We start from the raw sequence: 26,655 nt of genomic DNA on the forward strand, positions 1-26,655 counted from the left end.
ACTGCCTTATCAACCCACACACTTGGCGATGCTGCAGCTTCCACTCTTCATCTGTCTTCTTCTCAGGTTTCTGCTCCTCGAAGACTGGAACATGGAATTCTTTAACAAAGAGCAAATCCTCCATCTTGCCCTTCCATAGATGATAGTTAGCACCATTCAAGCTTATCATCCTGCTCATATTTTCCATCTTTCACACAAGCAAATAACAACCCAAAGTTTTCAAAACCAAAGCTCTAAAATCAGAAGCTCTGATACCACTCTGATGGGGAAAGTCACACGGCGCAGCGGAAATACTAATGGTCGTGTTCCCCTGACCTTGTGTGAACCTGTGAAGAAAATACTTCGACAATGGCAGAATATAGTATAAGCGGAAACGTAAATGAGACAATCACTTTTTACGTGGAAAACCTCCTCGATGTGAGAAGGAAAAACCACGGGACCGTAGTCCACTCAACAATCCACTATATAAATGTTTGTGAGTACAACCACGTCCTCCCTGTTCAACAACCAGAACAGAACAGAGAGTCTAGCTACAAAGAGCTATCTCCAACACAAACAACAACAACAAGAGAGCAACACAAAGCTTCAAAACCGGCAGCAACCAAACGACCTCATCTCACAAAGATTCCGGCTTCCAGAAACTAATCCAACCGTACAAATCCAAGATAAACAAGTCGACAATACCTCTGCCAAATTTCAGCTCAAGAAGAGAAGATCTCACCGTCGGATTTACCAAACACCCAAGACTGTCCCGCTGAAGAACTGTGACGACCAGCTTCACTAAAACCCAGACAACAGAAGATCCAACCGTTGAAATCCAAATCCCTTCGGTGAATCTCTAACCCACTGACTGAAGAAGCTTCCCACAAAATATCAGCCCGATCAAGTTCCGTTTGAGCCTCCAAAATCAGTCTTGAAATAGCCTAACGAGTTTTCTCCTCCTTCTCTCTTCTTTCTCTCTTTTGTCTCTCTCTCTAAACTCTATTATTGTGAGTCTAGTGACAAAAGGGGAACATTATTATTTCTTAAGTTCACCCCAATTGGTCCTCTCCATCTAGGAGGGACCCAACAGTGCTTAACTTTCAGACTCACTAAAGCTTTGTTTATCATTCATGTATTAACATTATTTTTCTTTACTGTCACTTTGTTGATAATGAGGGTTATGCAATCATATGTGGGTTTGGTGAAGTCTTTGTTTAGGATAACAGTAATACCACCTTCATTTAAACTCATCTCTGTTTCTAAGTGATTGTATAGGATCCTCATTCTCTGTTGTAAGAATGAGATCTTAATAATTAATTAACTCTGGAAACAACAAATTGTTGACAGGGTTTTTGATTTTCAGATCAAACGAGAAAACAAAAAGAAAATGAAAAAGTTAGTTGTTTGTATGACACCAAAAAAATACCACTGAAATTCATATAGAAAAACAACCTAAAACTAAAAACAGACCTTAAAATTTGGTTATTTATATAACCCACCAATAAAAAAATCACAAATCATTTCCTAACATATTGGAATGAATCTTTTTTTTGTAAAAGGGCATTATTGGAATGAGTCTTTAATTTTTTGTTTCTTTAATATTTCGTTTTATACGTTTGCAAGCCATAACAACCACAAGTCTTTCTCCTCACTCAAGTTACAGATCTGGGAATTAGAAAATCGAAAGTAGTAGCACATTAAGAAAGAGATTGCTAAAGTTAGAAATTTTTTTTTACTTTTTTAAAATAATCTATCATTAGTATAACACGAAAACAAGAGAGACGCAATATAAAACAATTTGAAAAAGCATATAAAGTATATTAAAAATTTGACCCGTGACTCAACGAAAAACCTTATTACCAAATTTAACATGACTCAACGAAACTAAATTTAAATATTTTAAAAAGTCAATTGATGGATGTCATGAAAAAAATAAATAAGAGTAAATACTGAATAATGATTCACATATAATATAAAAATAAATCTTCAATATGAAAATAAATATTGACAAAATACTTAACTAAAACAAGTAAAATTAGAGAAGCACAACTGATAAAACGTTGAGTGTGTAGAAATGGAATCATATCTAATACCAGAACTTACATTATAAATAATTAAATGATTAATTAACCAACATTCCGCGCGTAGCGCGGAAAAACTACTAGTTATATTAAGAGTATATACTTCCTTTTCAATTATTCCCCCAAAAATGCTATCAACAAGATCATTTCAAATTTACAAGAAGATTATAAGTGAAAGATCTGGAACTTCACATATATATTAGATTAAAGTTTGAATTGAAAAGTTCTTTTTCTTTTTCTCCAAACTGATTCGAGGAGATTTTCAGGTCTCTATAGTGGTATATATAAATCTTTTAGTTCTAAGTAAAGCAAAAGCCAGAACAAGCAAATTCTAAAGGACAGCTTTGATTTTTAGTTAACGGCAACAATTAAAATGAAAAAGTTAGAAATATATTTTTGAGAAGGTGGCATGAATTTTCAAAAGATAAAAGAAGTAATAATAAAAAGTGTTTTTTTTTTAAATAAAAGTGTTTTTGTCTAGTTGAAAAGTATGACCCATGATCCTACTCATGCATAATTACATTAAGTACGACCGTACCTCATTTTCGACATATTTTCCTTTTATTGCTTATTTTCTTAACGAGTTCTTATCTTACGTACGTATTTGCATCCATATTGACAAACTCATAGAACTCGTATGACTGTTTTTAGTTGAAACAAACAGTCAAAATACACTCATATTATTTGTTCGTGTACTGGTCAATAAGTTAACCGTATAACTTTATAGTATTTGGGTATCTACATGACTACACATGCTCTGTACGCTTTAACTATGAGTTAAAGAGAAAAAAAAAACTATGTGTTAAAGATAGTGATTATAAGAAGGTATATTGTCTGGTTGAAGAACATGAGCCATCAAATGAATAATTACATGTGTGGTTTGGTAATTAATTAAGTTAGGGGCAAAATAATATATAAGTCGGAATAATAGTCTGTTCATATTGATTATGTAAACCGAATCGGTAACCCCGCATCCATGTAAACGACAAAAGACGGTTGTTTCCTACCACTGCGTGCTAAGCTAGACTCCTTTTAGCTAGACTCTTTTTTTTTTTGCATCCTCACTTTCTTAAACATTCCCATCAGTCACTTTTATGTTTTCTTTCTGTAAGTCTATGTCTCAATTAGAGGGATCCGACTCTCCTTTCTCTAGCCCTGGGACGGATCCGGATATCCGGGTTTCGGATATCCGTCTCAATATTCTATTATCCGCGGAAATTCGGATCTGGATCCGTCAAAATAATTAAAAATAACTTTTTTAACAAAAAATACTATTTTTTTAATATAATACATAAATTAAATATTTATAAATATATTTATATATGTTTATAATATTGTAAAAACTAAAATATAATATTATAAGATTAATTCATTTATAAATATTAATATATCAAATATAAATATTAATAAAATTTTAAAATTTAATATATTTTAAAAATACGGATCCGGATCCGGATATCCGGACCTAAAAATTAAGATATCCGGATCCGGATTTGGTTTGCACGGATCCAAGATTTTATTACCCGGATTCGGATCCGGACACCCCGGATATCCTATTTTCAGAGCGGATCTGGAGCGGATCTCGGATCGAATCCGGTCTCGGATAATAAGTCCTAGGCCTGCTTTTCTCCAATGTAACCTCTCTTTTCCTTTCTTTTAGTGGGGGTTAATTATCACCCAATATAATAATTATTATGTAAATGTGACGCGTATCAGCTTCTTATTTGATACTTTTCTATAATTTCAATTAATTAACTTTAATAAATTCACACATTTTAATGTTTGATTCAAGAAAAGGCCTGACGATTTTGTAAATAATCTATAGCCCAAATTTCTTATCTCAGGTATGTAGGTTGTTATGAAATTTCATCAGCTAAAAGCCTTTAGATTAGGCATGTTGGGCTTAGTAAATCATAATCCAGCTTTTAATATATTTTTTTCTTGTCATCTGAATTTTTATGGATACTTCAGAATTGATACAAAGTAGCATTACCATAATAGTTCCAAGTTAAAAATCTAGTCATTTAACTTCAGCAATATATGAACGGGAAACATTTTTTTCTGCTGAATAACGCGCTCAACCTTACCAAAATATAAATGAATTTATGCTGTTGAATATATATCAAGAATTTGCGTATCAGAAGTCTCTGAAAGAACATGTTTACATGTTTCATGGACATCTTTTCCAAATTCTGTAAGGTTTCCTGCGGTTTCCTAAACCAAAAACAAAAACATGGTTAACCGTTTTCAATTTCTTATCAAGTTTCGGGTTTTGTTGGTTTAAAAAAACTGTAGTAAACAAATGAGCTCAAACTTATAATTTTGGTTTAATTAATATAATAAACTTTATTTTCCTTTATTCATACAAAAGCATGTTAGCATTATTAGAATGTTATCAATTTCTTTTAAGATTATTTTTGTAATTTCCGTCATACTACCCACCTACGCACAATTAGCTGGCAATATTTTCTTCTAAATTTGCATTGGATTTACATGGTTTAATATCTTCCACAAAAGGAAAAAAATCTAGAGATAAGATCATATTTGAAATTATATAATTGTTATCTCCCAAGTCAAATGATTTCCTTACAGTTGTAAAATTCATTAAATTTCTGTTTCTGTATAATCAAGTAAACTTAAAAAAAAATTTAATCTTCAATTCTACATTTATGCTGAAGATTTATAATTCTATTATACAGAAAAAATCACAAACATTACATAACTTCAAAATTTATGAACAATGCTAAAATAGTTTTAGCAAAACAAAAGTAAGATTGATATACTTGGATAAAATAGTTATAGAGAACTTGAAAAAATAACTATACAAGTAGTAATGAGTAATTACACAAACTCGCCAGCTCACTAACAATGTATTTACAGACTTGGTCATGATTATATTTATTGCAATTCATGACTTCAATATTAGCATTAATGATCCCAAAGAAAGTGATAAGACCTGCATAAGTAATACCAGCCTCTCATTACACTATATAAACAAGAGTAATAGAACACAATCAAGTACCAACATAACTCTCTCCTTCACCCACACACAACAATGAGAAGGGGAAGGTTAAAGCTAAATTTCATAAATAACAAATCAATAAGAAACCAAACTTTTAAGAAGAGGAAGAGAGGTTTTATGAAGAAAGCCAAAGAGCTGTCTACTCTCTGCGGTGTCAAAGTTTCTGCGGTTATCAAGAGCTGCGACAATGCGGAGACGGAGTTTTGGCCGTCAAAGGAAGGCGCTGAAGCAGTGCACTCAGAGTTTATGAAGGTGGTGGAGACGCAAGGGTTCAGTAAGATGCATAATCATGAGAGTTATCTGTTGGAGAGGATCCAGAAAGACGGAGAGAAGGCAAGGAGGCTACATGCTGAGAATCGAGAGATTGAACTTAGAGAGGTTATGTTCGATCTTCTCAAGGGGGAGACGCTGATGCCGCATCAGTATGGTGATCCAAGTTTTATGAGAGAGCTGAATCTTTTCATTGGTGGTTATGCTAATAGGGTAACTTACAGGACCCAGTTCCTTGAGGGGAGTGTTGAGCCTGTTCCTCCTAATGTCGCTGGTGCAAATGCACCTGGTCCTGTTGTTGGTGATGTGAACCCTGTTGTTGTCGGAACCGAGGGTTCGGTAATTGACCCTACTGAAGCTTATGATCATATGCCCCAATATGATGGTATGGATATGAGTGTGAATGTGGAGGCTCCTGAACAATTTCAATACCAAACTCATGCTAACTATTATGATCAGACTCTACCTTCGTTCAATGGTTCGAGCCAGGGTATGAATGTGAATCATCAAGAACCATTTCAATACCAAACTCCTCCTAACTCTTATGATCAGATCCAGCCTATGTTCAATGGTTCGAGCCAGGGTATGAATATGAAATATGAAGAACCATTTCTATACCAGCCTCCTGGTAACTTGTATGATCAGATGCAGCCTATGTTCTACGGTTCGAGCCAGGATATGTATACATGTTTGGGTCACGATCAGGGACAGAGTTCGAATCAGTATCCAAATGCAAAACAACAGTTCATGAGTCTATTGATGGGACGACCTCAGCAGATGAGTGATGTTCAAGATCTTGCAAGCGTTGCTTCCATGGACGACAACAATAATCGCTACCAACAACTACCAGTCACCAGTCAGATGCCTTCCACCACCACCACCGCCGCCGCCAATCTTTCTGGTCATAGCATCAACAATGGTTGCCCAACAAGGTTTGGTTTGGACTGAAGTGTTTGCATTTGCATTTCTGAAATTTCATATTGTAATGATTAAAGGTTTTTGCCTTTAAATCAGTTATGTTATTTATCATTATCCGGCAATATTGTATTGTGTACCATATTGTCTTTGAATATTTTATCATTTCGAATAAATACTTTTGTTTTTGCTATCAAATCATATAAAGATTATTGTTTCCTTAAAGCCGCGAAAGAAGAACGCAACGAGCATTTCACAAGCAAATATCATTAGCCAAACCATTGATCAAGAAACGTGGCCATAAGACAGAATATAGAGAGTTATGTGACATGTAATTTTGTATGGATGTAGAATGCTTATTTAAGATAAAACATTATCTTCTTTAGCCACATGTCATTCAATAAAGAGTCACTTAGAATATCAGGATAACAAAATTCTCCAATTATTCCTTAATGTTTCTCTCGCTAAGCAGAAACATATTCACATTACAAACCACAACTGATGAACAAACATGTCCTTACTGTTCCTAAACCAATCTTCTCAAAGATAGAGTCCATAGACCATTTTATGAATGTGGGACTAGATGAATTTAGTTGTGAATCTGTGGGTCCAAACACTATTGAAATGGTCCATATAGCATTTATGCAAACTTTGAAACGCTTCTTTAACATAATAGACCATGTTAATGCCACTATACACATCACAAGTAACAAAACCTGTCATTGCTATTGCAATATGTAGTTGTTGTTTTTCAACAAACAAGAAACAAATAGCACTTGTGTTTATCTATTGGGATTATACATAGAAGTTAATTTGCGTATGTTTTAAACATGACGACTGCTTGTTGTACGTCAAGATGATTGTTGTCCGTAACTCGTAGCTTAACATCCACAGTGCATTTTTTCCATGGCAGTTTGCAGAAAGAGCATGTTAACCTAAGAAAAATCCAGTATAAATTCGTAACGTGAATATTACTTAAACGGAAACTATTATTTATGGCACATCCTAATAAATCGAAGACCTAAAGCACAAAAATTTAAATGTTTTATTCTTATAAAATATGAACAGTTTATCATAATTCATGTTTGAAGCCATAGTTTTGTATGTTTCATGCATTTCAATAGGTGAACCTTTTGTCAAAAATAATGTTTTTTCTTTGGAACATAATTCATTAAACTCAAACTCAAATACTACATAGGCAAAAAAGAAGTAAGCATCCTCTTTGAGACACATTATAAACTAAATTGACAAAAGGAATTAAACAGAATAAGTCTTCATATGAAGTTGACAGTAATTCAAGACAGACCTTGAATGCGTCGAAAAGCCTTCATAACAGATAAACAATAGCTGAGAATTAGTCACAACTCACAAGTGATATTAAGAGCCAATCCTCACCACTGATAGAAACCAAAATAGTCTTGATTGCACCTTATGGCCCTGTATAAACTGCTACACAAGGTGGCATGGTTGTGAGGTACTCTTCTAAGATAAGGAGGAGGATGAAAATGATACCGAAAATTCTAATATGATGGTATTGCAATAATCTCAGGGTATAGATCTCAGAAAACCCATAAGAAATCTTTAAACTTAAATTAGTCAGAGAAATCAAAAACCAAATATTTGTGTCTCATGATTTGCTTAGGAATGTCAATTAGGTTCATTCCGTCCAAACCCACAAAGTTCTTAAATATTTGAGTCTGGCCTGGACCATAAATATTTTGGGCCTATATATTGAAGTCGGACCTAATAGGACTTTTAAGTTTTTTGGACATTTTAGAATTATTATTATAACATTGTATATGTCATTTTCACCATTTTAAACTATCCAAGTTTTCATTAAAAAAATCAGATTCAACTCTCTGTCTTCACATAAAAAGTTAGTTTAAACTTTTATTCTTTAACAAAAGTGTTTTCACACGCTTTAAAACAATATAACAAACAAACCATTTTTTTTTGTCAACCAAACAAACCAAATTTAATAAGATAATCAAACGTAAATTAAAGCTAAGTATATAAGAAAACATAAAAACCATGTTTTTTTTCTTGAGAAGAAGGTACCTTTGTCGAATTTAGAATAGAATTTTGTAATGATCAAGCAGTACAGTACATTCTTAACTTATATATTTGTTTGGATTTTGTATTTTAAAACAATATATCAATATCAAGATTGACTACGGCCACTAGAATGATACTGTTTATATTAAATGTAAAGTTTTGAATTTTTCGAGTCGGTCCTAATCCAAATGGGTTTAAACTCAAAACATATAATGCTCAAATGGACTAAGTGAGAAAATTCTAATTTTTTGAACTTATATAACTAAGCCCAAATCCGATACTTATATGTTAATTAGACGGGTTCAAACTACGAGTTTCTGTCATAATTGACATGTCTAGCTTTGCTTTAGAAACCTGTGTTTTAGTAGCTTGGTAATTGATTGGCAGCTTCGGAAAGTGTAGTGGCCAGGCCCACGAAGATCTGAAGCTCGGTCTGCTGATTGTTTGGTAGTGGGAGTCAACAAGAATAATTAGTTATGTGAAAATATAACTAAAATGTATGAATTCTAAGTTCTAACATAGTGTAGAGTGAACTATGCAATAAAATATAGGTTAATATACAAACATCAATACTAGAGATATATTAGAAAGATATGTATTTTGCAAACCAACTGTTACGAACCGTTGAAACTTGATTATGAAATCCATGAAATCCAAACTGAACAATGTTATATAAACTTTATTGTGTTAATGAATATCTTATTTAGATATATATATATATATATATATATATATATATCATAAGATTTCTATAAATTTTTATTCCCACTTGATATAGGTTTAAGTCTTGTGGATCAGAGCATTCGATTCTTAGGGATAGAATTAAAGCTTCCACATTATATGTTTTAAACTTTGATGATGCTTATCATTGGTGGTGTTGACGATGAGGAAGGTAATGATGAAGACGGAGACGATACAGATGATGATGTTGACGTGAAGCAACATAAGCTTGAAATAATGTTCACGTGATCTATAACTAAACTTAGTGTTTGGTTTTATTAATTAAAATCTTTAGTGGGTTTTATCGTGTTACGTGCAATAGTTTTCTACGTGCTTTGTTATTTTCCAAGAAATTTTTATAGTTTGGCTTTAGTGTGTGAAAGAGTTTCAGAGAGATTTAATGGTGTCAGTCTCTTGTAACTTATAAGACACAACACAATAATATATTTATTCTATAATTCTACAATTAATCTTATCTTAGGGTTCCGTAAATCTCTTGAAACTTATAAAACGCAACACAATAATATATTTATTCTATAATTCTACAATTAATCTTATCTTAGGGTTCCGTATCCTTCCCAACCCTTCCAGTCATTTTAAAACAATACCAAAAAAGGCAAAAAAAAAACAAATGTAGTTGGTTTTCGTTTTCTTTTGCCTTTCAGAGACACCAGTCTCATGTGATAAAGAAGCAGATATAGAGCCATCGAAACCAATATGATATGATGTGATTGTGAACGGTGAGCTCGTGATAAGTGTGGCTTTGGATCAGAATTACTATAGATTCACCACTTGATAATATTTCGATACCAAAAAAAATAATATTTCGATACACATTTTCAGTAACGAGTCTCGACGATGCGTGTCGTTCTAGTTTTGCGCATATTCCTTCGATATATACATGCTGCACTGCATCACTGTTGACGGATCAATTTGAATATGTGACAAAAATCATGTTCCAAGTCGTGTGTTCCGATTAAGGACACAGATATGCGCTATGTAACAAAAGAAAAATCTGCAATAGAAAATGAAAGACTAAAAAGTGGAAACAAAACAACAAATATAACAACAATCGGTGAACACTGAGGTTAAAGTAAGTGAACCCACGGGACTCATGATCCCACCTAAACCTCTCCCAAAATATCAAGATACTAAGACAAGAAAATACAAACGTCACTCTTCTTTAGGAATGGCTATATAAGCCCTAGATTGGCACAAGGTTTCATACAACACAACACATACATCAACAGATTAACCATGAAGCTTCTTCATGGACTCGCTTTAGTTTTTCTATTAGCTGCTGCGAGTTGCAAAGCTGATGAAGAAATTACTTGCGAAGAGAACAACCCATTCACATGTAGTAACACTGATATTTTAAGCAGTAAGAACTTCGGAAAAGATTTCATTTTCGGTGTTGCATCTTCTGCTTACCAGGCATGTAGCAAATGTTGTCACACCATAATTTTGAAATAAAATTTAAAACACTAAAATGCAACTTTGCATGGTTGTTTCTATTCATTTCAGATTGAAGGAGGGAGAGGTCGTGGTGTTAACGTTTGGGATGGCTTCAGTCACCGATACCCAGGTACGTCATAGTGTATATATATACATGAGATGAACGTCGGTTTATATGTACACGTATTAATGTATTTGTAATTACTATCAGAGAAATCAGGGTCAGATTTGAAGAATGGAGACACTACTTGTGAGTCATACACGAGATGGCAGGTTAATACAATGATACTCATACGACTGAACTATATATGTATAAAAACTATAAAACTATACGTGTGGATTGACATGTGATTAAAATATGTAAACTGCAGAAAGATGTAGACGTGATGGGCGAACTCAATGCTACTGGCTACAGGTTCTCCTTTGCGTGGTCAAGAATCATTCCAAGTATGTACATGTTATCGATTCGTTTGTATTTTAACTGGGATCATTTAGTTGAAAAAGTACTAATTAATGTACGACATATATATATACATGAGCAGAAGGAAAGGTGAGCAGGGGAGTGAACCAAGGAGGTCTTGATTACTACCACAAACTCATAGATGCACTCCTCGAAAAGAATATAACGCCTTTCGTTACCCTCTTTCACTGGGATCTTCCTCAAACACTCCAAGATGAGTATGAAGGTTTCTTGGACCGCCAGATCATGTATGTTTATATTTGTGCCATCCTTCTTATATTATTAATAAAAGAAGAAAAAGACTTGGTTTTAGTTACGTGCATTACTGAAATGATTCTATATTAATATGCACAGACAAGATTTCAAAGACTACGCGGATCTATGTTTCAAAGAATTTGGTGGAAAGGTAAAGCATTGGATCACCATCAACCAGCTATACACAGTGCCTACAAGAGGCTATGCTATCGGAACAGATGCACCCGGTCGATGTTCTCCTATGGTTGATACCAAGCACAGGTGTTACGGTGGAAATTCTTCAACAGAACCCTACATCGTTGCACATAACCAGCTTCTTGCTCATGCCACGGTCGTCGATCTTTACAGGAACAAATACAAGGTGAGTTGTCTCAATATGTGATAAAGATGGTGTAATGTAATCTTCTTCTTTTTTTTGATCAAAGGTTAATCTAAGATATCTGATTCTAACTTAGTCATAGATCACGTGACCAACAGTTCCAAAAAGGGAAGATTGGACCTGTGATGATTACAAGATGGTTTCTTCCATTTGATGAGTCTGATCCTGCCTCCATAGAAGCAGCTGAAAGGATGAACCAATTCTTCCATGGATGGTATATATATATATATATATATATTTATATTACCAAAAACGTATCAGTATATATTGCATATATGTATAATGAAAAATATACATGGATCAGGTACATGGAGCCGCTAACAAAGGGTAGATACCCAGACATCATGAGGCAGATTGTGGGTAGTAGGCTTCCCAACTTCACCGAGGAAGAAGCAGAACTCGTTGCTGGTTCATATGATTTTCTTGGTCTCAACTATTACGTCACTCAATACGCCCAGCCAAAACCGAACCCATATCCTTCAGAGACACACACTGCCATGATGGACGCTGGCGTAAAGCTCACATGTACTTGTCTATTACCACTTAGTTACAACCTTTTTATATATATATAAATGTTTGATCTCTTTTTTGTGAGTGACCATCAGTTATTTCATTCTTGTGGTTACAGATGATAATTCACGTGGTGAATTTCTTGGTCCACTGGTATATATGAATGATCCACCCCTATGATTTCTAATTCATTTTATTTTTTTCAATTTTCAATATAAGCACCACTAATTAGGTTTTCTTGATTGATATGTATATGTTTACTTCCCGTTTCTCAGTTTGTTGAAGACAAAGTAAGCGGCAACAGCTATTACTACCCAAAAGGCATTTATTACGTTATGGACTACTTCAAAACCAAATACGGCGACCCTTTAATCTATGTCACCGAAAATGGTGAGTTCTACATGCATCTCTTTTCGTCTATAACATATACTAGTATACTACTATAATTTGTGTGTTTCGAAATAAATCCAAGAAACTGACTTTCAAGTGTTGTGTACTTTTTCATGTTATGTCGGTTTAATTAGGATTTAGTACCCCCAGTTCAGAAAACCGTGAGCAAGCTATTGCCGATTACAAGCGAATCGATTATCTATGCAGCCATCTATGTTTTCTCCGCAAGGTCATCAAGTGAGTGGATGCTACTATAAATGATTTTCTACATATGTTATATTCTTCTTTTTTCTTGGTAACATTTATATATATGATTGTTCTTGTTTTCAGGGAGAAGGGTGTCAACGTGAGAGGATACTTTGCATGGGCTCTTGGAGATAATTATGAATTCTGCAAAGGTTTCACCGTCAGATTTGGACTCAGTTACGTTAATTGGGAAGATCTGGACGACAGAAACCTCAAAGAATCTGGCAAATGGTACCAGAGATTCATTAACGGGACTGTTAAGAATTCTGCGAAACAAGATTTCCTCCGCTCAAGCCTCTCTTCCCAGAGTCAGAAGAAGAGGCTCGCTGATGCATGAAACACTTTCCACCCTCAAGATCATCTCTATATCTCTCACTCTTCCTACTTACTCCATAGATAAGGAGCTTTTTCTATCTACAATGTACTAAATAAACAATCTCAATAAAAAGATGATCAGTTATTAAATGAATAAAAATAATTTATCTACAGCTACATTATGACAAGTCAAGAGGACGAGGAAAGAGGGGAAATAACACAATTTAAAACAGAAAACACTCAGAAATCTCAAACTAGTCTAGTGTAAAAAAATATTAACGGACGGAGTAGCCTAAATTCACTAATTAGTTTAATAAGTGCAACTTATATAATAAAAGGTATCTTCAACATAATAAATAACAACCAAACCTAATACACACTACAAGAAATATGAGTATTAGTAGCAGTTCGCGATAGCACGAATTCACAAACTGCTATCAAAAGTGTTAAAATCGGATCACAACTCTATTGTAGCATTAAATTTGCACTAACAAAAAAATTCATTAAGCGGGAACATAAAAACCAATACTATAGCTTTTTTTTTTGATCAAACGAAATTGGATTACTAAAGCGGGTTTACACTCCAATATTGGAGTTCATTACCACTACAAGAAAACACACCGAATTCCGACGGATCTTCCGACGGACACCAAGGTCGTCGGACATTTGCGACGGAATACTGACAAATTTCCGACCAAATCCAAAAAAATGAAGTCGTCGGAATTCCGTCGGCCATTTCCGACGGAATTCCGACGACATAAGGTTCGTCGGAATTTTCCGACGACTTTTCGACGACATTCCGATAAAAAATGTAACCGTTGTAGTCGTCGGAAGTTCGTCGGTATATTCCGACGAAATTCCGACGACATTCCGATTAACAGCAAAGTCGTCGGAATTCCGTCGGTATTTTCCGACGGAATTCCGACGAACCATGTGACCGTTGCCGACAAATACATATGACCGTTGTATAGCCGTTTGGGATTGGACAATTCCGACGGAATTCCGACGGACTTCTTTACATCCGTCGGAATTTCGTCGGAAAGTCGTCGGAGGTCCGTAAGCAATTTCCTATAAATACAACCCCTCCTCATTCAACTCATTCACACTTCATTCTCTCTTCATTCTCTTTAGTCATAACAATTCCGTGAAAATCATGTCTTCAGAAGTTTATTATCGTTCGTGGATGGATAAACCTCATTTGGATCCGAACACCAATTTGCTTACGGAAGAATACGTTCAAGGGATTGGAGAATTCATGAGGCTTGTTCAACAGCAACCGGATGCAAAAAGTGGTATGTTAAGATGTCCCTGCTCTTCTTGCAATAATAATAAGGTTATAAAAGAATTTGATGTTTGGACTCATTTGTATATGAAAGGGTTTTCACGTAATTATAAAGTTTGGTACCTTCATGGGGAAACTGGTTATGAATATGGTAGTACTAGCGAACCTCAGCCTGTTAGTGAACCTCAGCCTGATATTAGGTTAGAAGAATCTAGAACGGATATAGATTATGGTGTAGGTACTGAGCAGATGGTACATGATCATTATAGAGGGGAAGAACCAAACCCCGAGTCTAGGAGATTTTTTGACATGTTGGATGCAGGAAAACAACCTTTGTATCAAAATTGTAGAGATGGTCATTCAGTCTTATCATCTGCAACTAGATTAATGGGTATTAAGACAGACTATAATTTGGCTGAAGAATGTATGGATGCGATTACTGATTTTGTCAAAGGTATTCTACCTGAGGATAACCTTGCACCGGGTTCATACTACGAGGTTCAGAAACTTGTTGCAGGTCTTCAACTACCGTATGAAGTGATAGATGTATGTATTGACAACTGCATGATCTACTGGAGAGCGGATGAGACACGGAATGTATGCAAATTTTGTGGGAAACCTCGTTATCAGGAGACGAGGGGAAGAGTTCCGATCCCATTCAAAAGAATGTGGTATTTGCCTTTGACGGAAAGATTGAAGAGGTTGTATCAGTGTGAGCGCACAGCAAAAGCAATGAGATGGCATGCAGAGCATTCCACAAATGGTGAGATTAGACATCCTTCAGATGCAAAGGCTTGGAAACATTTCCAGTCAACATATCCAGAATTTGCGGAAGAGAGAAGAAATGTTTATCTTGGATTATCTACTGATGGTTTCAGCCCATTTGGAAAGCATGGAAGGCAGTATTCTCTATGGCCAGTTATTGTGACACCGTACAACTTACGGCCGAGCTTGTGCATGCGACGAGAGTTTTTGTTTCTCTCAATTCTAGTCCCCGGGCCAGATCATCCTAAAAGATCACTAGATGTGTTTCTTCAACCACTAATATATGAGTTGCAACAACTATGGGCGCATGGTTTTGAGACATACGATGTTTCGCGCAAAGAAAACTTTCAGATGCGGGCAGTACTTATGTGGACAATAAGTGACTTTCCAGCATATGGTATGTTATCTGGATGGACAACACATGGGAAGCTATCATGTCCATATTGTCAAGATGACACAGATGCTTTCCAACTAAAGAACGGAAGGAAAACGTGTTGGTTTGACTGTCACAGACGATTTCTACCACCTGATCATCCATACCGCAGGAGTAAGACTTCGTTTACGAAGAACAAGCAGGTGTTTGATGGTCCACCTGAGGAAGTTAGTGGGAAAGATTTGTTGAAGCAGTTTAGGTATTTTGATGCAGAAAGGACGCCAGATGTAGGTGGACATGAAAACATTCGAGTCAATGCGGTTGGAGAGCTACATAACTGGCACAAAAAGAGTATTTTCTGGGATCTACCATATTGGGAGAGTCATCTATTGCGGCATAATTTAGATGTCATGCATATTGAGAAGAACTTCTTCGATAATCTGATGAACACAGTCCTTAACATCCAAGGTAAAACGAAGGATAATTTGAAGTCAAGGTTGGATTTAGTCGATATTTGTGATCGTTCTGAACTTCACGTTGATGAGAACGGTACGGCCCCTTTTCCCATTTATCGGCTAGATGGTGCTAGAAAAGAAGAGTTCTTTGATTGGATTACAGAGAAAGTGAAATTTCCTGACGGATATGCATCAAATTTGGGGAACTGCGTTGATAGAAGCGAAGGAAAGTTTACTGGCTTGAAGAGTCATGATTGTCATGTAATTATGCAGCGCCTCCTTCCGTTTGCCTTTTCAGCATTATTGCCACGTAATGTTCATGAAGCAATTGCAGGGATTAGTGTTTTTTTCCGTGACTTATGCAGCAGAGTATTGACTGAAGAGGGTATTAATAATTTGAAGACAAACGCACCAGTCAGCATGTGCAACCTTGAGAAGATATTTCCTCCATCATTCTTTGATGTAATGGAACATCTTGCTATTCATCTCGCAAGAGAATTGGAACTTGGTGGTCCTGTGCAGTACAGATGGATGTATATTTTTGAGCGTTATATGCATCATCTGAAGAAGATGGTCAAAAATCAAAGCAGGGTGGAAGGATCTATAGTGGCACAGGTGATCAATGAAGAAACTGCAATCTTTGCTGAAAATTATTTTCCACCAGAAGTGCAAACAAAACACCGAAGACCTGCTCGGCATGATGATAGAGGGGAGAGAGCAACATATCATGTTACTGTCCCAAGCATGTTCAAGGAAATAGGACGACTTAGTGGAAAATTCACGAAGCGGAGACTTACGGACACTGAGAACGCTCATTTGCAAACATATTTGCTCACCAACTGTGAAGATGTTCTACAATATGAGAGGTAAAAATATTTATTCATTTATTGTTAGATTAATATTCAATAAATTTATTTCATATTGATAATATTTTTGTATATAGTGTATATATGGCGGAGTTGCGTATGACTCACAGGCATGCAACAGAAGATGAGCTTCGACAACTTAGAGATAACGGATTTGCTGCGTGGCTTCGTAGTTATGTGAGTCATATATCCTATTACCCTATGCAAATGATTAGTTTAAATTTAATATATATAAACTAATTAATTTTGCAATCATATATGTTTTTTTTTATAGGTGAATGATGGTTTGGCCAGAGGTCTTGTGTTCGATGATTGGATACGCGAATTTGTGCAGGGACCAAACTATGTGGTCAAATCATATCCTAAATTTTGTACGCGAGGATATGCATTCACAAGGAAAGGTCATTCTAAGACAACATATGATGCTGGTGTTTCATCTTCTTCTGGTGACGATGTCTACTACGGCAACATAAAAGAAATATTGGAAATCCAATTTCCTGGAATGGTTGGATTGCGTTGTGTAGTATTCTATTGTGATTGGTATGACACCACCCCAGATAGAGGAGTGAAGATTGATGCGTTTGGTGTTACATCAGTTCATTCGCGGCGGAAACTTCAATATTATGATCCCTTCATTCTTGGTTCGCAAGCTGATCAGGTATGTCAATATATTCATAATTTTTTACCAATATAATTAATTAATGTTATATATTGAACTAATACTTTGTATAATTGATATGTATAGGTGTGCTACATCAGTTACCCTCGGGTGACGTACAGAGACGATCCATGGGTTACTGTAACGCAAATCAACCCAAGAGGACGAGTGGATGGAACTTCTGATGATGATGAACCATTGCAACCAGAGTCTACCAGCAACGCCCAGGCAGTTGAAGATTTGGAAAATGTTCAACTCGTTGAGAATTTGACTGTGTTTGGACATGATGCTGTCGTACATTCAGAGCCGGAAGCCGAGGTTGGGGAGTTTGATGAAGATTCAGAAGATTCTGATTAGTTTTTTTTTTTTTTTTTTTTTTTAATGGTCCGTCGGAAATCCCTCGCAATATACCGACGACATAGCGACGACAACGGGTTTCATTGAAAATTGGAAAGGTCGTCGGTATTTCGTCGGAAAATACCGACGACATGTTTTTCTATAAAGTTTCAATCATAAAAATCTATAAATTTAGATGCCAAAACTATGAAAATAACACATAATAAGTGTTTAGTATAGTATTAGATCGCAACCGTTCAAATATAACAACTCATTAAAATATTTATGTATGCATATCATTGTTTTCATAACATCTCATCTTAACATTATGTACTTATACAATCATATTTATATAAGCTTACACTACAAAAAATATTGTTGTGTAAAATCGTGTTATAAAACATTTTTATTGTTAAATCTTTATGCAAATACTATATATATTATCAAAGGTTTGGATTTTGCATTTAGAAACTTGAAAAGAACACCCTAAACACTAAGTCGTCGGAATTCCGTCGGAAAATACCGACGGAATGTGTCCGTCGGAAAATACTGACGGACACGTTCCGTCGGAATTTCAATTAGCCCGGGAGAACCAAACCGCTTGAAAATTTTCGCGAATCGGCATTTGGTATATTTTAAATATACCGACGGAATACCGACGAACCCGTGTCCGTCGGAATCCGCGGAAATAAAAATCCTTCTCCTTTCTTCTTCGTTATCTCCGCGGCCTCTCTCTCTCTCAAAACTCTCCGGCGATTTCGGCGATTTCGGCGACTCTCCGGCGATTCCGGCCTCTCTTCACCGGCGAATCCTCTCCTCACCCTCCTATCTCTTCCCCAAACCCCAAATCATGTAAGAATCATCCCAAACCTTTTTTTTTCAATTGTTTAGGGTTTTGGAAGTTGATCTCGGATTTTAGGTTGTTTGATTGAACATTTTAGGATTGAATGGATAGTTTAGGATATATAAGTTAGGATTGTTGTTTTAGTTTTTTTTGGAACATTTTTTGATTTTTAAAAACGTTTTTTGATTTTTTAAAACGTTTTTTTTTATTTTTAAAAACGTTTTTTGATTTTTAAAAACTTTTTTTGATTTTTAAAAACGTTTTTTGATTTTTAAAAACGTTTTTTGATTTTTAAAAACGTTTTTTGATTTTTAAAAACGTTTTTTGATTTTTAAAAACGTTTTTTGATTTTTAAAAACGTTTTTTTGAAAAAAATATAAATATTTAACACCATTTTTCTTCATTTATAAATTTTAACAACATTTTTCTATATTTATAAATTTTTTATAATTTTGTATACATATATATATATGTAAATCATGTATAGTAAAAATTTTAAAATTTTAAAATTTTTTATATTTTTTTTTAAGTTTCCACTAATAAATATTTAACAACATTTTTTTTTAAAATATAAATATTTAACAACATTTTTCTTCATTTATAAATTTTTAACAACATTTTTCTATATTTATAAATTTTTTATAATTTTGTATACTTATATATATATATATATATATATAAAAGGTTTAATAGTTTTTTTTAAAACGTTTATAAAACCTTTTGTAAATATATAAATGAAAATATGTTTGATGGGTTAATTTTTTTTTTTTAGGGCCGAGGATGAAGCCCGCCCCGCAGCCCGTCTTCGACGTAGTTCGGTGAGCGGTTCCCGTGCATCGGTATCGTCTCATGACTCGGTTCCCGCATATATTCCCGCTCCAGCTCCCTCTGCCCCTCACGCTGCCCCTCACGCTGCTGCTCAACAGGATCCGGGGGTCATGCCGGTTCATCTATTGGTTCAACAACCAGGTCGAGAGCATCTCCCGTTTCTCCAACTCAACCCACGACGAGGCCATAGCACTTGGTTAGTATTTTTTTTTATTTGTACCGTTATATTTTTTGCTTTAATTAACTTGCTAACTTGTATTTTTTTTTAAAGGTTCACCAAGTCGAAAAATGGCATTAGCCGGAGCATCAACCAGATGATGTACTCCATGCTCCGTTTTGGATATCCAAAGTGGAGTGTGATCCCTTCCGACGAACGAGAGTTGTGGTTTCGTCAGTTTGCGGTATAGTAACCCTTCATTTTTTTTAAGTTTTTACATTTTTTTACATATATTTACTTATTAAATTGTGTTTGTTTTGTAGCAAGAGTTCAACTGGCACTCCGATCTTACGGAAACAGTCCGTAAGAAATTCAACGAAAAGGCCATGGACTCTTACACAAAGCAGATAAACGCGTGGAAGACAGTTTGGCAGAAGAACAAGAAGCCACGGTTCATCAACGGGGGGGTGTGGGAGCAGTTGATAGCTCATTGGGAGAGGGAAGACACTGCAGAGACGTCTTCTAGGAACTCCAGGAACCGGAAGAGCGATCGTGGCGGGAAAGGTATGTATGTGCACAACCTCGGCGCTTGCTCCATGTCTACTAAGGAGGATGAACTTGTAAGTTTTTTATTATTATTTATCTTTATATTTTTTAAATAAATATTTTATATATTTTTTGGCTAATAATGGCGGTTTTTTTAGATCGAAGCAAATGACGGTAATCCCGTTGATCGTCTCCAACTCATTAAGGTGGCTCACACTAACAAGACGACGGGTCAAATTCAGGACCCCGTGATCAGAGGTGTAGTTGATTTGGTGGAAGCTGAGATAGTTTCTCAATCTCAGCCTCTCTCTGATGACGGCGACTCCACGGGAGCTTCAACCAACCTGTCTCTATTGCAAATAAATGAGATGGTTGAAAAGGTAATTTTTTTTATTAATATATTTTTTTTATAATGTCGATTACTTACTTGTCCATATTTACTTACTTTAAATATTTTTGTAGGCGGTTCCTAAAAGGAAAGGAGGCCGTTTAGTTGGGTTGGCCCGTCGTGCTTCTTCGTATCCGGCATCTTCTTCGCAAGCTCCGTATGCCGATCCCATGATTCTCGAGGAGCTACATGACAAAGATGAACGGATTGGGGCATTGGAGGAGCAGAACACCACTATCCTTTCGGAGAATGCCACTATCCGTTCGGAGAATGCCACTATCCTTGCTGAGTTGGCATCCCAGAAGAAGTTCAACACCGAGATTATGCAGAAGCTAGATCGTTTGATGTCTTCGAGTTCTTCTTAGTTTATTTCGGCTTTATAAAACTTTCGGAATGTTTTTTTTTTCTATTTCGGTTTGTATGAATGTTTTTTTCCTATTTCGGTTTTTATGAATTTAAATTTTATAATATTATTAGTTTTAAATTTCCAATTTTTAAAATTTATTAATATCAAAAAATATATAAAAATGCAAAATTAATTTGTAAAAAAAAAAGGGTATATACCGACGGACAACGGTCGTCGGAATATACCGACGGACATATATCCGTCGGAATTTACCGACAAACTCATTTCCGTCGGAATATACCGACGAACGTGGTTCGTCGGTATATTCCGACGACCTATGTCCGTCGGTAAATTCCGACGGATACAGTTCGTCGGAATAAACCGAGGAACCACGTTCGTCGGAATTGTAGTTTTCCGATGAACTCTGGTCTCGTGTAGCCGCATCGTAATATCGTCGGAAGTTCGTCAGAATGACGTTTCTTGGTATTCGTCAGAAAGTCGTCGGAATGTCTGACGAAATTCCGACGAATTTTTTTTTTCCGACGAAACGATACCGACGGACGGGTTCGTCGGAAATTCGTCGGAATAGACCGATTCCGACGAATTACCGACGATTTCGGCCATCAGAATCCCCCTGTTTTCTTGTAGTGTACAGACAGAGCGAGAGCTGATTTTGCCACAGCATCAGCTTCCGCATTAAAGTTGCGAGAAATGAAATCAAAGGAAATAACATCAAAACAAGTAGTGAAGTGATAGATATCAAACATGATACCGAACAGTTCAGGTTGTGTCCATCCCTTGTTCAAAAGTTTGATCAGAGATAGGGATCGGACGTTTGAATAGACAGCAAGGGCAACCGCCCGATGTACAGCAATGGCTTCTGCCATTAATGCCAAATCCGCCTTCTGTAATTACTCCTCCGCCTTCCTCTGTCGCTCTTCACCACCATCTTCTCTACATTCTCACTCCTCTGCTGGCTACGTCAATTCGAGCTCGACGATTGTTCTCAAGAAAGAATAAATCAAAGGTCCAAAATCAATCTCCTACCTATCTTCACCTTTGTTTTTTATTGGTTTGGCGCGGATCACCTTCTGCACCGTTAGATGATACTGAATCAACGCTCAAGATTGTTTCTTTTTTTTTCCAATTATTTTCTGAGAACAAATCAGAAAAGAAAGAGGCAATGCCCTAGCAAACCTCAGCCTCCTTCCTCTTCCTCTTCCTCTTCCTCGCCGGACTCGAGATTGATCTGAAATTTCTCCGCCGCACCAGCCAAAAAGAGATTTCTATCGCAGCCGCCAGAATGCCAGAATGCTCATCGCGATGGGCGTCGTCACCTCCTTCACTTTCCTGGAAGTTTCTTCACCGGAATTTGTACCCTAACCAGCGCATACCACGGTGGACGGGATGACTCGAAGCCAATTGGAATGGGCCTTCCAGAGGCTTCTCAAGGAGATGTCCGGTTCCAATCAAACCAACAACGCAATCGATCGGTCAGCTCCGATTGGTATCATTCTAGGTTCTCTGTTTTACTTGCACTTTGAACTGATATCACATTGCTTCCTGCAACTTTCGAGTCCAGTGTAAGAACATTTGCTTGATGTTGCAATGTTGTTCCCTTTTTATACATGAAATTACTAGACTAACTCATAAACTTTTGTAATTACTAGACTAAATCATAGGGCAAACTAAAGTACAAAAATACTCAATCTTCATTACTTTGCCATTATAAATTACTAGAGTTGGGCAATATGATTATATGAACCCGTAAAATCGAATCGAATCAGACATGAAAAAATATAACAAATCTGAGCCAAGACTGGTAAGATATTCGAACGGGTCTAAATTTTGGTATCAGAAGAATCGGATCGAAACCCAACGCGGACCAAAATATTTCGGGTATCTGAATAAACTAAAATCATAATTTTATACGAAAAATACTCTGAAACAATAGTTAAAAGTAAATATTCGAAGATATCCCAAAATACATAAAACACGAGAAAGACTCTAAATACATACTAGTTCTCCATCCAAATATCTAAATTAGACTAATTATCATGTTAATTTTAGATATTTAGAATTCAATATTCAAATTTAAATACATACTAGTTCTCCATTCAAATATCTAAATACATACTAATTCTCCATCCAAATATTAATTAGTTTTAGATATAATATCCTAACAATATTTATTTTTTAGATTTTAAGGTATATTAGGATTTTTGAATTTGTTTACATAATCTAAATGGATATATTCGAATCTGCAAAAGATCTAAACCGAACCCAAACCAAAATTTATAAATATCCGAAAGGAATGAAATCTTTAACACTGAAAAGCTGAAACCGAATAAACTCGGAACGAACCGAACGGGTACCCGATACAACCCCTATGTATACCAATTAAAACATTTATTTATGTTAGTTGACTCCGTGTTTTCTTATGAAAAATATTAAATACTAATTACAAGCCAAAGATCTCTTGAATATTTCAAATTTTTAAATCACAATTATAAACACCCTTTTTGTCAACCTATTCTCAGTTACTAGCTTCCTGGCACAAGGCAAATTATATGCAACCTAAGAATCTCCGCAAGTATTATAATTAAAGTCAATTGTCAATGGAACAACTACCAAGTCTCAAAATGGCTCACCTCCAAAAACTTTAAGTAAATATAATTAGAAGTAAACAGACAAAGATTATTGCTTCTTTTAGAAAACCAAACGAGAAGGCGATGACTCCTCTGAAGATTATGGACATAGTGATTGGAGTAATATTCTTGATAATATTCATCTTATGTCTCTTCTACTATCGTTACCGCAAGACAAAGAACGATGGTCGGAAAGAGAGCACCACCGGCTGCTGCTGAAGCGGAAGCAACGCCGCGGCTGCCACAGCACGGCTTCTCACTTTAACGATTGAATTAATTCTCTCTTTTTCTCTGTAGGTTCTTTTAAACATTTTGTGACTTTATATTTTTGTTTTTGGATATGAAAGAGTTATGATTTAGGTCTGTTTGTGCGAGTTGTAGAGATGCAAACGTATATATCTGCATGAATCAACATTTTGGTTCTGTTGGCTTTATTCTCTCTGTTTGTAATGCAACAATGTTAATCAATGGTATCTCTGTACGAAAGGACGGATTATTATTATAATATATATTTTTTATCAACTTAAATTTATTAATTATAGTGTTAAAAGGTAATACAAATACAAACATAATTCATATGAAAATAAAAACAACAACAACAACAAATAGAAGACAACAATAGATCAAGTGAAATCTTCCTGGATACACTTCTTCAAATGTCTTCTTTTCTAATAGTGTCAACTCTAATAATTTCCTTGGGGGCTTTAAATCTTTGTCTCTGTTATAAGATAAACTTTGAAATGATCCTCCACTCCTTTACCAACTCAAGCACTATGATCATCTACTCATCAAGCACTATGATCATCTACTCATCAAGCACTATGATCACCCACTCATTTACCAAATCAAGCACCATCTTTGATATTTTATGTATTGTTGCTCACTATAAATACCATCACTCATCTCACTCTTTTGTACACAATTACATCTTCTTCTTCTTCCTTATAATAAACTCTTTCTCTCATATTAAGTGTTATTTGCTTCCTACGGGTATTGAATTCTACTCTTATTTAAATTTCCCGATACTATAAATTATAAGTTATTTCATAACACGTTATCAGCACGATCACTCTGCGATTTGGTAAAATTTATTTGTATCATTTATACCCTGTTATAATGGTCGGTATACCGCCTCTACTATTATTTATATCATGTTATAATGGCCGGAATACCGCCTATATTATTTACTAGTAATTTAATTTATTTATTGGTCGGCCGAGCCGCCTTATATCCTGTTTATTATTTATTGGTCGGCCGAGCCGCCTTATATCATGTTTATTATTTATTGGTCGGCCGAGCCGCCTTATATCCTGTTTATTATTTATTGGTCGGCTGAGCCGCCTTATATTCTGTTTATTATTAATTGGTCGGCCGAGCCGCCGTATAATTTATTTATTATTCTGCATTGATCGGCTGAGCCGTCGCATGATTTGTTGTCATATAACATAAATATTTCATTGTCATAATTTTTCACTTTTATGAAATTTTATAGATTTGATTGACCGTTTAATACGATATTTTCAGACTAATTTTTGGTGCACTCGATTTAACCCCAACGGTCACAAAGAAAATTTTTCAAAAATTTCCCCTTTCTCCAACGGTCATGAACAGTAATTTTCATCTATAAATACAACTCATTTTCACTCCATTTCATCATCCAAAACATTTCATCTTCTCTCAAAAATTTCAAATCGCTCTCCTCCGATTTTTCATTTCAAGAAAAATGATTCGCGCACTTTTGTTTTTATGTGCCATTTTTATTTGTGTTTCTATTTATGGTTCATTCGTTGGAGAATTTACTCCGAGTGAATTTAAGATGAATATCGGTTTAATTTTATTTACATCGCTTCTCCTTGTAATTGCTTGTATGATTAATGTAAACGGTTTTTAAATTATGAAGTTCTAATAAAATTACTATTTTGTGTTTTAGAAATACAAATGGCAAACATCGAGAAACTCCAGTTCCCGGCTCTAAAAGTAACCGGCGAAAACTATGTCAGATGGGTCACAAATGTGAAACCTTATCTTGTAATAAAAAAGATATCTGAAGCTATAAAAGTCGGTAACAAATCGCCACCCGAGCATATAGCCGAGGCGATAATCTTCCTGAAGAAGCACTTAGATGAGAATCTAACTCACGACTATGGAGACGTTGAGGACCCATCTGTACTATGGCAAGCCTTGAAAGACAGATTCGATAATCAAAAGGAAATCAATCTCCCTCACGCTCTTGAAGAGTGGAAAACCCTGAGGTTTCAGGATTTCCAAAGGGTTAGAGATTACAATTCCACTATCTTGAGGATAGTTGCACAATTAAAATATTGTGGTAACCCTGTCACCGAAGCAGAAATGCTTGACAAGACATACAATACCTTCCACAAAGAACACAACGTCTTATCCCGAATTTACAGAAAATGTGGGTACACCAAATTTTCTGAATTGATGGTAACACTCATGTTGGCTGAAAAGAACGATGAGTTACTAATCAAAAACCATAATTCCCGACCCACGGGAGCCAAGGCATTTCCCGAAGTGAATGCTACGGCGGTAGAATATTCGGGAAGGAGAAACCATACCAATCGAGGTCGTGGTCGGCGTTTCAACAACAAACGTGGAAAGCCTTACTATCCTAAAAGTATTAGATCTAACAAATGGGTTAGATCTGAACAACCTCATAAAGGCAAAGAAACCGAAGAGGATACCACAAAGAAAAGTGAGACTGTATGTTACAGATGTGGATGTAAAGGACATTGGTCCCGTACCTGTCGTACTCCCCCACATTTGTGCAAGTTATATCAAGAATCCATAAAAGGAAAGGCTAAAGAGGTGAACCTCACGGAAAACGTTGAAGGGACCTCATACCTTGAATCCTCTGATTTCGCAAATGAGCTGGACTAGAATACTCTTGAAGAGTACGGAAATGTTTCTAATAAGACTGCTGAATAGTCCTCATTTGTAATGTATAATAATTATGTTTTCAAAGAATAATGTTGTTTTAACAACAATATTTGTATAATTATTGTGTGTTTTCTTTATATAATCAATGAATAAATTTCACGTTTCACTTTTATTTAATGTTTATGATAATTTCAGAAATGGATCAAAATA

General features: G+C 35.5%; 2 protein-coding genes and 1 pseudogene across 2 annotated transcripts; 2 read left to right on the forward strand and 1 right to left on the reverse strand.

The window, feature by feature from the left end:
- The window catches only part of LOC125582496, a 29,154-nt pseudogene extending 18,748 nt beyond the window's left edge, over nucleotides 1–10,406 (reverse strand).
- On the forward strand, nucleotides 5,203–6,303 carry LOC106378908 (MADS-box transcription factor PHERES 1-like). The gene has a single exon (XM_013818960.2). The coding sequence runs from the start codon at nucleotides 5,203–5,205 to the stop codon at nucleotides 6,301–6,303; it is 1,101 nt and encodes a 366-aa protein (XP_013674414.2).
- LOC111212323 (myrosinase) lies at nucleotides 10,262–13,232 on the forward strand. The gene is made up of 12 exons (XM_048748050.1): nucleotides 10,262–10,479; nucleotides 10,570–10,630; nucleotides 10,712–10,773; nucleotides 10,872–10,947; nucleotides 11,043–11,208; nucleotides 11,315–11,576; nucleotides 11,693–11,808; nucleotides 11,899–12,119; nucleotides 12,223–12,257; nucleotides 12,380–12,494; nucleotides 12,629–12,731; nucleotides 12,825–13,232. The coding sequence occupies exons 1-12, from the start codon at nucleotides 10,303–10,305 to the stop codon at nucleotides 13,075–13,077; spliced, it is 1,647 nt and encodes a 548-aa protein (XP_048604007.1). The 5' UTR covers nucleotides 10,262–10,302; the 3' UTR covers nucleotides 13,078–13,232.
- Nucleotides 13,233–26,655: the final 13,423 nt, after the last annotated feature.

Source organism: Brassica napus, chromosome C2 (assembly GCF_020379485.1).
Source record: "Brassica napus cultivar Da-Ae chromosome C2, Da-Ae, whole genome shotgun sequence".
In the NCBI taxonomy this organism is placed as follows: Eukaryota; Viridiplantae; Streptophyta; class Magnoliopsida; order Brassicales; family Brassicaceae; genus Brassica; species Brassica napus.